At 43.6% G+C, this 13764-nt stretch overlaps 1 protein-coding gene across 1 annotated transcript in view; it reads left to right on the forward strand.

Annotated features, from left to right (window-relative positions):
- The first annotated feature begins 4071 nt into the window (after nt 1-4071).
- The window catches only part of LOC114647315 (uncharacterized), a 60614-nt gene continuing 50921 nt past the window's right edge, over nt 4072-13764 (forward strand). Inside the window, exon 1 of the mRNA XM_028796003.2 lies at nt 4072-4148. Within this exon, the coding sequence (XP_028651836.1) occupies nt 4146-4148 (3 nt within the window). The 5' untranslated portion in view covers nt 4072-4145. The remainder of the gene's footprint in view (nt 4149-13764) is intronic.

Raw genomic sequence — 13764 nt, forward strand, 5'->3', positions numbered from 1 at the left:
CGTAGTATCGTAACAACTCGAGATTAGCATCAAACTATGTAACATCAACATTCAATAGCAATTGTCTGAAAAGTGCACTTAATGCAGAAAACCTAACAATGAAATACACAAAATTTCGCAATTCTCTTACGAAACAGAGTAAGAAAAAATGAATTTGCAGAGACATTGGGTCAAAGTGACTCACTCAGTTCAGGCTCTTGAGGGTAAAAATTTGTCCACGATTTAAATTTCATAATAGACCAGAATCCTGTCGAGGATTTTAAAAATTCTAAACATCCATGCTGGGCCCGTGGGCCAGCTTTTAGTTTTACCTTTACAGATGACCATTTAAATAGCCATCAATTTTTCCTGTACAACTAACTTTCAAGGTGAAAAATTTACTACGTGGCACTTACCGAACAATAATAAAGTGGCAAGAATCCCCAAGATATTGCAAAAAACGCAGCTAAATTACTAAGTAAACTGTTTAATGTAAAAATTGATAACGTTAACTTGAAATCTTTGGTTAACAATAAACACAACGACGTTATAGTTACGTCACAGTCAAAGAACAATAGTAACTGTATAATAAGTAACGCTGTGTCTAGGCGTCTGAAAGTCGGACTCCAAATTTCATTCTAAGAATTATTTTGAGGTTTATATATAAGGTGACCATCCGTCCCCATTTTCCGGGGGCAGTCCCCTTTTACGGACAACCGTCCCCAACTCAGAAACTTGTCCCCAGTATAAGATTTCGTCCCCGGTTTCAGCTGGTTCACTTTTTTGAATGTATCTCATCACCACGATAATTTGAACTCGGCGCGCGTGCGCGGTGTTTTGATGGAGGTTGTGCTTTACCGCATCCTGCAACTTTGGCGAGAAATCACGTGATAAGCTTTCGCTTTGTACTCTGTAGTGTTTAGAGTCCCTACTCGTGGGGGGTATTTTTCTTACGTGGATTAGTCGTTTAGCCAGATGTAATTGTTAACGATTTGGCCTGATCCTGGATCTGTCGGTTTTTCGAAACTCTTGCTGGATGTGTTGTCATAGCAACACATCCTAATCCTCAAACCTGCTCGGAGCAGGTTTGTTCTATGTAAACAAGGATTAGTTTACACACGTAATCAGTGACGGTGCGTGGAAGTCATCCAGTCATGGCTTCACCGTTCATGAATGAGCGACCAATTGATATTGGTGCGCAAATTATACGAAGAGAATTTCATATAGAGAGGGTTTAGCGCAATCGGCAAGATCCTTTATTGCTCCCGGAGGAAATTCTTTTTGAAAGATACCGCTTTAGCCGAGGGGGAATATTGTACCTCAAAGATTTATTAGCACCTTATATTCGAAGTCAAACTTGGCGAAGTTGGGCTCTCACAACCACACAGACAGTATTAATTGCTCTGAGGTTGTTTGCAAGCGGCACTTTTTTATATACTGTAGGCGATGCGGAAAATCTATCTAAAAGTGCAGTTTTGCCAGGCAATTCATAAAGTCTGTTTGGCTCTGAAATATTTCCTTCGGATTTTCATAGTGTTTCCTGGACACCTGCGTGTGCAGACAATGAAAGAGGCGTTTCATGCCATTGCAGGTAGGTAATACACAGGCAAAAACACCCACAGTTCCATAAAGAATCTCACAATCAGCCTAACATTCTCATTACCAGGATTTCCAAATGTGATTGGGGCACATGGGACTGATCAGAGTGAAGTTTGATCAAATATTATTTGGAAAATGTACCTCTCCTCCTGATGAATAATCAGACTGTGTCTTCATCAAATATTTGACCTTTGTCAATATCTCGTTGGTCATACACAAGTTCTACAGATATGACATTTGGTCATACACAAGTTCTACGGATATGACATGCCCTGCAACTGATCCAACAAAAAAAAAGAGGGCTATATGGAACATACCTATGGCACACATTGAGGACAAATATATGCAATGACCATCCTTTACCTGAAATGAAGTGACCACTGCATCCTGCCACTGGTTCTGAGGAGGAGCTTCCCCCTGGAATGCCCTCAGAAACAGGGCGATGGGCATTTTGCTGGAGAACCAACTCTTCTGCAGGGGTTAGGTCTGGACCGCATGGACCTCCACCTGTTTTTTGCTCGTCTGCCTTCTTATTAGCTTTAATATTAATGTTTTTTATATTATACAGTATATGATTATTTGTGTCAACAATTCTTTAAATAGTTATATACCAATATTTACCAGTTTGAAGTATGTTCTTGGACTTCACTTTAACCTGTTCCCATGTTCTCCTTGTGCTCACGTTTGATCTGGAATTATGACATATTAAATAATAATTAATCTGACACATAGGAAATGAAACGTTGCATTCAGTAAGTACAATGCACACTACTTAGCGTTTAATTTGTCGGCCACTTTTTGCCAGCCGTCTTTTCTGGTCTGGGCTGCTTTTAAATCATATTAAATCTTGAAATTCTTCATGTCCTTCGAATAAAAGGTCTTGCGCCGCGTGTGTGGAAAAAAATGCGCCCGTTCTTTTGTCATTTTGTTACAGCCTATCAAAGACTTGCTGATCATGTTTTCTAGACTCAACATATATGGGCTTTTCAAGCAGCGCGGGCGCGCACATTCATCTCGGATGATTAAGTCAAGTCAAGTCAACTTTATTTATACAAAGCACTTTACATACAACAGCCGCTGACCAAAGTGCTGAACATAGGCTAAAATAAATTTTAAACAAAAACAAAATAATAAATAAGTAAATAAAATACAATAAATGAAACTAATTAAAACATAGTAAACACAACTAAACAGAGTTAATACAGAGTAAAATCAACTGCTCACACAGGATCAAACGCCAAACCAAAGAGGTAAGTCTTAAGAGCAGACTTAAAAATGGGCAGTGAGGAGGCCTGTCTAATGTGGATCGGCAGTGAATGCCAGAGCCTTGGAGTCACAACAGAAAAAGCCCTATCCCCCCTGAGCTTTCGCTGAGTCCTCGGCACATCCAGAAGCAGCTGACCAGCTGATCTGAGTGAGCGGGAAGGAGAGTGCATATGCAGCATCTCAGCGAGGTAGGGTGGAGCAAACCCATTTAAGGACTTAAAAACAAATAAAAGAATCTTAAAATGAACTCTAAACTGAACAGACAGCCAGTGCAGTGAGGATAACACAGGGGTAATGTGCTCATTCTTTCGCGTGCCAGTTAAAAGGCGTGCAGCAGCATTTTGCACCAGCTGGAGCCGAGACAGGGTGGACTGGCTAACACCAACATACAACGAATTACAATAGTCCAATCGGGTTGTAATAAAGGCATGGATTACTGTTGTAAATTGATCTTTGGAAAGAATGTTTTTTATCTTCGCCAAACGTCTTAGCTGAAAAAAACAAGATTTCACCACCGCGCTGATCTGACCGTCCAGTCTAAAATCCTCATCTATCCTAAAACCCAAATTTGTTATAACCCAGCTCGACGAATCTACTACACAGCTGCGTTTGAAAAACCGACCTATCCCGGATGAATGTCACCAGCATTAACGTATCCAAGATGAGGCACCTGATCTCGGATGATTTAAGCGACGTACGAAAAATACCCCCGTGATCTGTAGATTCTAAATCCCCCACCCGCAGTGGGGGGGCACTGCGTTAAGCCCGCGTCACTGAGTCGGTGCCAGTGCTACCATTAATGTGAATTAGGCATGAATGTGCGGCTGCATATTTTCACCATAATCCCAAATCAGATATCAGATTTAAAGTTGTAATAAAAACTAAATCACTTGTTCAAAACTTTGGCACCGAAAACATGTACACAATGATTTTTAAATGTCATTTTATTTTTGTTTTGTTTGTCATCTTATTGTAACTGCGGCAAAACAAACAAGTTAGAAAATGTGCGCCTGGGGTAAAATACCGGAGCGTTCTGGGTCTGATTGTTAGAGCGTTTTTATTACTCTTATTATTGTTATTGATGTTTTATTTACTTTATTACAGAGATATTCTTGTTTATTGAATGTTTTATCACAATGGTGAGCACGCGCTCGGCTTCGTTTTCTGGAAGTCAGCCTGGGGTTTTTATTTGTCTTTGGACTTCCTCAAAGCCCGCAGCTTCTGCCCTTTGCTCCGGCGCTGCGCATTAAACGGCCGGCAGTTCCCGTGCAGGCCACTCGTCGGAGAGACCGAGCGCAGACATGGTGAGTGCCGCGATCCTCGGGCGTCTGTGAACGGCGCTATATAACGGGCTGATCCTGCCTCGTCAAGCGACTGCACGTTAAAACAATTCGTGACGGCGTTTTCTGTCAAAGGCGCTATATGGGAAAAATGATGAATTGAAGGAGCGGGAGCACACCCGGCTGTGGAGCTTTGGGAAAGGCACTACATATATAAAATGAAGCTAGATTACTTCTTTCAATGTTCCTTTTACTTTTACGTCTGACTTTTTTATACTCCTGTATAAAGGCGCTATCAGTGATCCTTGTTGATGGACTGATTAATATTTAACGAGTAATTGGTTCTCGATATTAGCCTTACGGTCATTTTGTTATATGCTTGTAAAGTACCCTATAGGAAGACGTTTACAATGAAAGGTGCTATATAAAATAAAGATGGATTGACCTACACCGCCTTTTCATACATATTATAGTCAGCTGTTGTACTTTTGTGTGTTTTAAACACCACAATGGTGCTTTGTCTTTGCATGTAACTGTTTCCTTGACATTTTGTAAAGCACTTTGAGCTGCATTCCTCATATGGAAACGTACTATAGAAATAAATGCTCTTGTTGTTGATTCTGGCCTCCTATATAAAATGAACTTAGATTGGAAGACCCCCGCTTATGAGCACCATGACTGCACCTACATCATTTTGGGTTCCTGTGCTCTGTAAGGCGCTATATAGCAGGTGTCCTCAAGTTTGGGGACCCCTGCGGCTGCGGGTTTTCATTCTCGCCAGTTTCACAAATCAGAGGGTCAGGATTGCGTCTCATTGATCTAATTGTTTAACTGCTGAGTGGTCCCGAGTGTGTGGCTACTCCCCTTTGAGTCATTTCCTACCCTGTCAGCGCAGCCCGTCACTAATTGTCACATTCAGATACAAATAAAGAAGCAAAGACGAGAAGAAAATGATGAAGGGAAGTTGAGCATTTAAAGCTATGGCTTTTCACTTTTCTAAATTTCTTGTAAATGTTAATATTATACTGGCGCACAAGAAGAACAAAGGCTGGCGAATTAAACTCGTCTATTGTTCTGATTTGTTTTCCATGGCTCTTCATGTTAAGCTAATCCCAACCCAAATGAATGTCATGTAAATGATGAAGTTCTGCTCTGGCTACTCAGCTAGCATAATGGAGTCATTCAATTGAGACTTTACATCAACATGGGCATGTGGTTGACTACTGCACTTCTGTTTGATGTTTCTGTGGGCTTGCTTTGGCTGGAGCGGTGGGCTCAATGTCTTGGCAGGCCTAGGGGCCCACGGACTTGGGGTCTGTCCTAAAAAGGCCCCACCTCAGCCCAAGCCCAAGAGCCAAACCTCACACACTTTAGTCATTAGTCACACATTATCAGTGGGTCTTTTATAACATTACAAAACAAATACAAAACCTGAATATTTTATGTAAAGTGTCACCCAAATGCATCATACATCACCAGTGCATATTTTGTCCAGGCCAAATACAAAGGTTTAAAATCTCACATTTTATAAAAGTGCAAACAAAATGCAACCAAGTATCCTTTTACATCATGTAAAGCGTCCATCCCTCCGTCTTCTAGTCCCATGTTTATCCTGAGCAGGTCACATGGATGTTCCAGCCAATTCCAGTAGACATCTGGCAGAACCAATCCCTGGACAGGGTGCCAGTCCATCACAGGGTGAACACACACAGACACCCATTGGGGGCCCAGTCCACCTAACCTGCATGTCGTTAGACTGGTGGAGGAAACACCACATGGACACGGGGAGAACATACAAACTGCACGCAGGTGTGGCGCTGCGGGTCCTGCTCCACACTCCCTCCTCCAGTGTTGTAACGTAACTGGATGAGCTGTGGCATGAGGACAAACCACACTTGGAGCAAGGGGATGGCGTAAAAGTGTACAAGTGCTTTTATTAAAAACAATCAAAACGAAACCGTGTCCAGATAAGTGCAGTGCACAAAGTTACAGGGTGCCAGTCCATGGTAGGGCGAATACACTCACACACACATACACACACACACACACACTCACACACACACACTCACACACACGCACACACACACACACGCACACTCACTCACACACACACTCACACACACACACACTCACTTACACTCACACAAACACACTCACTCGCACACACACATACTCACGCACACACACACTCACTCACACACACACACGTACACACTCACACACTCACTCGCATGCACACACACACACTCACACACACACACACACACACACACACACACACATGCACTCGCACACTCGCACACTCACACACACACACTCACACACACACACGCACACACACACACTCACACACACACATTCACACACACACACTCATGCACACACACGCACACACACACACTCACTCACACACTTACACTCACACACACACACTCATGCACACACACTCACTCACACACACACTCACTCACACACACACACGCACACACTCACACGCACACTTACACAAACACACTCACTCGCACACTCACACACACATACACACACACACACACGCACACCCACACACACTCACTCACACTCACACACACACCCACACACACACTCACACTCACTCACATGCACACTCACTCACACACACACACTCACACACACACACGCACACACACTCATACACACATGCACACACACGCACGCACACACACGCACACACACACACACTCACAGCGTTGCCAGTCCACCTAACCTGCATGTCTTTGGACTGGGGGAGGACACCTGAGCACCCAGAAACCCACGCAGACACGGGGAGAACATGCAAACTCCAGACAGGGAGGACCTGAGATGTGAACCCTGGTGTCCTTACTGAGAGCAGCAGCGCTACCCACTGCACCACCGTGCTCGAATTGTGAATGGTCATTTTCATTTACTTTTATGAACACAATTGAAAATATAATTGGAATGTTATCATTTTTAAAATTTCGATATACTTTTTTAATCCCCAAGGGGAAACTGTCTTTTCACATGACTGCTGGGAGTCAGACATTGTACAGCACCCCAGGAGAAACTTTCAGGTTAAGGGTCTTGCTGAAGGGCCCAACAGAGTAGGATCCCTTTTAACAGTAACGAGATTTGAACTGGTAACCTCCCAGATAAGCAGCACCTCTTTAACCACCCAACTCACGTCACATTTCAGTACAAACTTGAAAAGAAATGTAATTAAAATTTAACAAATGACACAATGTATTCCTGTGTACAATATTGTTTCCAAATCAATTTAACATGAAATGATTTAGTAAATCCAGTAAAGAAAACGGCAATGCATATTTGTTGACTTACATGTAACATCTGTAGTTTTTGTCGCTTATTATATATACTAAGAGGTTCACCCCCTGCTCACTTCGCATCTCTGCCGCTCGTGTTTAGAAGTGTTGGGCTGAATGTACCCCTAGGAGATGCAGTCACTCCTCTGAAACCCCCTCTTAAACGGTGATACAATGGGAAGCAAATGCAGGTTTGTTTTTTTTTACCTCCTCTTTGCTCGATCAGCTGCTGCTGCTACTGTGCCGCGTGATCTTCATCTCACACGGCATTTTGAACATTTAAAAGCCTGAACAGCAGCTGTCTCCTGCTCTTTGTCTTTTATTTCCGGCCCCAGGCGTAGTTAAATCTCTTGGCACAAAGTCTCGTCTTGCATGACGTGAGTTCTTGATATTTTTTAGTTTATAATTTAAAAATGGAATAAGAATCTGAAAATCTAACAACGTTACATTAAAGTTTGATAAATTCTGAAAAGAATGATACCAAACATATATGTGTAGGTTTTAAAATAAGCCCGATTTAAAGCGTGACAAAAAACTTGACATAAAGACATCACATAAAATCGTTGCACTTTTAGGCTTAGAATTTTATATAGACAGAGCAGATTTACCGTATATACTCGAGTATACACCAACCCGAATATAAGCCGAGGTACCTAATTTTACCTGCAAGAACTGGAAAAACTTATTGACTCTAGTATAAGCCTAGGGTGGGAAATGCAGCAGCTACTGGTAAGTTTCAATAATCAAAATAAATACCAATAAAATGACCGTATATTAATTGAGGCATCAGTAGGTTAAATGTTTTTGAGTATTTATTTAAAAGAAAAACAGTAAACTAGCTCTGTAAGTGGAGAAGAGGGTCAACAAAAACAACATGGTATCTCTCTCTGTCGCACGTTTGTGTGCGTGTGTATGTGTGTGTGTCTGTCTGTCTGTGTCTCTGTCTCTCGCTCACGTGTGTGTGTGTACTGTACACTCCAGCTTTCTGTCGGGTTGGCGGGGGCAGCGAGATCTGACTCGAATATAAGCCGAGGGTGACGTTTTTCAGCACATTTTGAGTATATTCAGTACATATTCGAGTATATACGGTATATATTTTTTGATAAAAAGCTTTGTTTGCTGGTCTGTTGCCTGTCTACTTTTTCTTTGGCGTCCCTCTGAATCATCCTGTAGCAGTCCGCCATCATACTGACATCCTGTGACTGGTGACCACGGCCATTACCCAGCCAGGATGTCAGATGGATGGAAGGACTGGTGTAGAGGGTATCCACAAGGCACTACCTTCCCTGGGATGCTAGAGGGCAGACCTCCTGGGCGGCTGTGGCACCACGGATTCCCGCAGGGCACGCTGGGAGTTGGAGTTTGATACAGTTCTGTTGGGGGCCGCCAGGGGGGGCTGCAGAGCCCTACATTGTACTTCCACCACACCTGGGAGTGATTCCAGCTAATGCTGATGAGCCACCTGGAGCACCCCTAGGAGCTGAAAAAAAGGAGCTGCCTCACTCCATTCGGGGAGCCAGAGTCGGGAGGAAGAGGGACGAAGTGAGGAGTGGAGGAGTAAAGGAACTGTGTATTTGGTCCTGCTTTGTATTGTGCTGCGGTGGGGAGCGTGTGTGTGAGTGAGTGTGTGTGCATGAGTGTGTGTGTGTGAGTGTAAGTGTGTGAGTGAGTGTGTGTGTGTGCGTGTGTGTGCATGAGTGTGTGTGTGTGAATGTGTGTGTGTGAGTGTGTGTGTGTGCGTGTGTGTGTGTGAGTGTGTGTGTGTGAGTGTGCGAGTGTGCGAGTGTGTGTGTGTGTGTGTGTGTGTGTGTGTGTGTGTGTCTCTGCCTGTCTGTGTTGGGGTTGGGGCGGCTGAAGCGCCCCTGGTTTCCAAAATCCCAACATCTCAGGCACCTTCTTTCTGTGTCCTTGATATCCTGATGGAATCTGTCACCCTGCTCTTCACTCACTGCTCCAAGATTTTCAGGGAAACTATTCCAAATGCAAACCCAAAAAAGTGACCCTTGAGACTCATTGTAACCCCAGTTCGTTAAAGTTAACTCATCAATTTTTCACAGCTTCTTTACAGTTTAGATCTTCATTGACTTAGAAATGACTTTTTCGGATGATTCCCAAGCTTCTCACACCACATCAATGGTTCAAGACACCATTAGATTCTACATCTAAAGTCAGTATTCTCATGTCAGGTCTGGCTAAAATGCTTTCTTTCAGTTTAGCTTCATACAGACTTTCAGCACAAATCCAACGAGCAGGATCCATCTTTTGATAGGACTTTGACAAACGGCTTCTTTAAATCAAACTTCATTTGAAGTGCTGATTGCATCACTTGTGGCCTGCAGAAGGTGTTCCTGCCACCCAAACCCGACACAGACAGATGCAGAGACACAAGTGCAAGCACACACATTTTTATTTTTCCTTGTGGGAAACGCCTTCCCCAGTTTCCCACAAACACAACACAGTCATTAAGCACAGCACAACACTCTTCTTCTTTCTCTCTTCCTCTTTCCTCCACTCCTCCTGGCAAACTTTGTCTTCTCCCACCTGCCCCTGGCTCCCGGAGTAGTGGCTGCTAGTTCCTTTTATGAAGCACCCAGAAGTGCTCCAGGTGCTCGTTGACGCATTTCCAGCAGGTGGCGCCGTCCACAGATCCCAACAGGGCTGTATCACGCTCCAACTCCCAACGAGCCCTGCTGGAGTCCGAGGCACCACTGCAACCCTGGGAAGCTGCCACCTAGCGCTCCGGGGGGGGGTGGAGGTACTGCTCTGGATATGTGCTCCACCCTGGTCCTACCACCCTGAAGGTGGGCCCCAGCCGTAGGCCACACACTTTATTTGGATCCACCCGGCTGGGTCTGATGGTGGTTTGGCACCAAGCTGTAGCTTTTTTCTAGTTGGCCATTCCTTCTGAACCCAACGTCACTTCTTGGCTCTGCTGTCCGACTCACAAAGGAGGCCTGGGATTTGTGTCTGCTATGACTGCCGACCCAGTCGGATATGCAGAACGTTCAAGTGTTCTGCTTTACACGTATGAACCATATGACCTGATTATCAAGTAGAATAACCGTTTTGCTTTAAACTTTCATTTGAATATTACAAAAAATTAAAATTGAAACAATTACATAAAATACTGACATTTAATTAATTATAGGGAGAAACTCATGAAGAAAACCTACAGTTGACAGCTACAAAAGTGTGTTAAGTGAATAAATGTTACATAATGGAGAATTCGATACCCAGAAAAATCTAAGCAAATCACATTCAACTAGTCGGAACAAAGCACACCCGTGTAATCCGTGCACTGCGCTCCACTCCTGCACTTTAATCTTCCTGTTTTCGGCCCTTCGGGTGAAAAATGTTGCCATGCGTGTCAGCTGATAACAACATATTTTGCATTTTTCTTTATTCAAAAAGCAGAACGTTGCCAACAGTAAACCATTCAGTCAAAAAAATCAGAATTAACAGAACAGCAATGCAGAGCAAAGTCAATCCAAAGAAAGCTAAAAGAGAAATAATGAGAGAGCGGTTCGAGCAGAGAGGCCCTCTAAAGACGCTCTTTATACAGGACCTCAGTGCTTGAAGGAGAACCAAATTACTGGTGGTACCCTATTTATGGCGATTCAGTGACATTCGATCCAATCATTATCCCCGAGGGGCCAGTTCTACATTCACCTATACTGGTGTGAACGCTGTGAAACAATGGCAGTCAATTGAAGTGCGGGGGTTTGTCCCGTGAAGATTCCTGAGGAGGTGTCGGTACTAACTACTCTGCTAAGAACAGGTGTTGCTGCGGTAAAATGTTGACCGTTGCGTCACTGCGATACAATCACAGTTGTTCAGATTGCAGTGGTGGGGATTTCCTTGTAAAAATGAATGAAGATGTGCTGCTACTCAGTGGTATGCTAAGAAAAGGTGTTGGTGCAGTGAAACATAAATCACTGCAATAAAATGGCAGTCGATCGAAGTGTGGAAAGAGTGCAGGGGGTTTGGGTTGGTCCCTTATGAAAATTCCTAAAGAGGTGCTGGGATTCTAAGAAAAGGTGTTGATGCGGTGAAACATTGATCATTGCGATACAATAGCAGTGGTGGTGGGGGAATGGGGGTTTGGGGGTCCCCTTGTAAAAATAAATGAAGACGTATTGTTATTCTAAGAAAGGGTGTTGGTGCAGTGAAACATAGGTCGTTGTGATAAAATGGCAGCTGATCGAAGTGCGTAGAGAGTGGAGGGGGTCTGGGGTTGGTCTCTGTGAAGATTCCTAAAGAGGTGCTGGTAACTCACTGGGATTCTAAGGAAAGGTGATGGCGCAATGAAATGCAGATCATTGTGATACATTGACAGTCGAACGGAGTGTGGTTTGCCCCATGAAGATTTATGAGGAGGTGCCGATACTCACTGGTCTGCTAAGAACAGGTGTTGCTGCGGTGAAACGCTGATGGTTGCATCATTGCGATACAATCACAGTTGTTCAGATTGCAGTGGTGGGGATTTCCTTGTGAAAATGAATGAAGATGTGCTGCTACTCAGTGGTATGCTAAGAAAAGGTGTTGGTGCAGTGAAACATAAACCGCTGCAATAAAAAGGCAGTTGATCGTAGTGCGGAGAGAGTGCAGGGGGTTTTGGTTTGGTCCCTTATGAAGATTCCTAAAGAGGTGCTGGTAACTCACAGGGATTCAAAGAAAAGGTGTTGGCGCAGTGAAGTCAAACGAAGTGTGGTTTGCCCCATAAAGATTTGTGAGGAGGTGCCGATACTCACTGGTCCGCTAAGAACAGGTGTTGCTGCGGTGAAACGTTGACCATTGTATCGTTGTGATACAATCACAGTTGTTCAGATAGCAGTGGTGGGAGTTTCCTTGTGAACATTAATGACGGTGTGCTGGTGCTCAGTAGTACGCTAGGAAAAGGTGCTGCTGCAGTGAAATGTAAATCGTTGATCGGAATGCTGGGTTGGAGGGAGTTGATCGCCTGTGAAGATTCGCGAGGTGGTGGCTGTACTCACTAGTCTGCAAAGAAAAGGTGCCAGTGCAGTGAAATGTCGATTGTTTCATCATTTTATTGTTGTATTACAATTACAGTCAATCAGATAGCAGCTGGAGGGAGGGTCCTTGTGAAAATTAACAAAGATGTGCCGATATTCCCTGGTACGCTACTAAAAGATGCCGGTGAAGTGAAACAAATCATTGTGATACAATGACAGTTGAACAAATCATAAAAATGAATGAGAACGTACTGTTATGTTAAGAAAAGGTGCTGGTGCAGTGAAACGTAAAACGTTGCAATATAATGGCAGTCAATTGAAGTGTGGAGAGAGTGGAGGGGGTTGGTCTCCTGTGAAGATTCCTAAAGACGTGCGGGTGCTCACTGGGAGTAGTGTTGTGTTACAATTACAGTCAATCAGATAGCAGCGGGTGGGAGGGTCCTTGTGAAAATTAACAAAGATGTGCCGAAATTCCCTGGTACGCTACTAAAAGATGCCGGTGAAGTGAAATGTAAGTCATTGTGATAGAATGACAGTCAAACAAAGTACAGTTTACCCCGTGAAGATTCCTGAAGAGCTGCCAATATTGAGGTGCAGAGGTGAAGCGTTGATCGTTGCATTGCTGCAACATAAGAACAGTCAATCAGACAGCAGGTATCCCTTGTGAAAATGAACAAAGATGTGTCAGTACTCACCGGTACGCTAAGTAAAGGTGCCAGTACAGTTAAATGAAAAATGTTGCTGTTGTAAATTGGGGGTCCCCAAAGCACATACGTCCCATAAATACTGTACTTATAAAAATTGCCCTCTAGGAGGGATTACCGTCAAAACCCAGACTAAAAACAAAAGGGGCCTTGAAGAAGCTTTATAAAATAGGAGATTTATTTTTTATCAAAAATGCTCTGTAGCACCAGAAGGTCCTTAAAGAACAAAAGGAATTGCCAGAGAAGGTAAAGCACTTCACAGCAAACTCAACCCCAATGCAGAATCCCGAGGCGAAGTCACAATAAACATGAAACAAAACACAAGTAAACACTCCACTCTCTAGCGCATTTGAAATGAACTGTCAGTAACTGGGGGAGACCCTCTGGATTTATAGTGTGGGGGGCAGTTCCTGGCGGTGATTGGCAGGTAGTTCCGCCTTTTGGGGGACCACCCACAAAACACATGGAACATAACATAGGCAGCTAATAGACGAGATCAAAACAAATAATAATCAAAAAAGCAACATTGACATAAATAAAATGAACAAAAACGACATGAAACAAGACTATGAACCCCAACCAGGGGAGGAACACAGGCTGAAACATGACAGTTGTGATAAAATGACAGTTGGTTGAAATGCAG

This window comes from Erpetoichthys calabaricus, chromosome 2, assembly GCF_900747795.2.
Source record: "Erpetoichthys calabaricus chromosome 2, fErpCal1.3, whole genome shotgun sequence".
Classification (NCBI taxonomy): domain Eukaryota; kingdom Metazoa; phylum Chordata; class Cladistia; order Polypteriformes; family Polypteridae; genus Erpetoichthys; species Erpetoichthys calabaricus.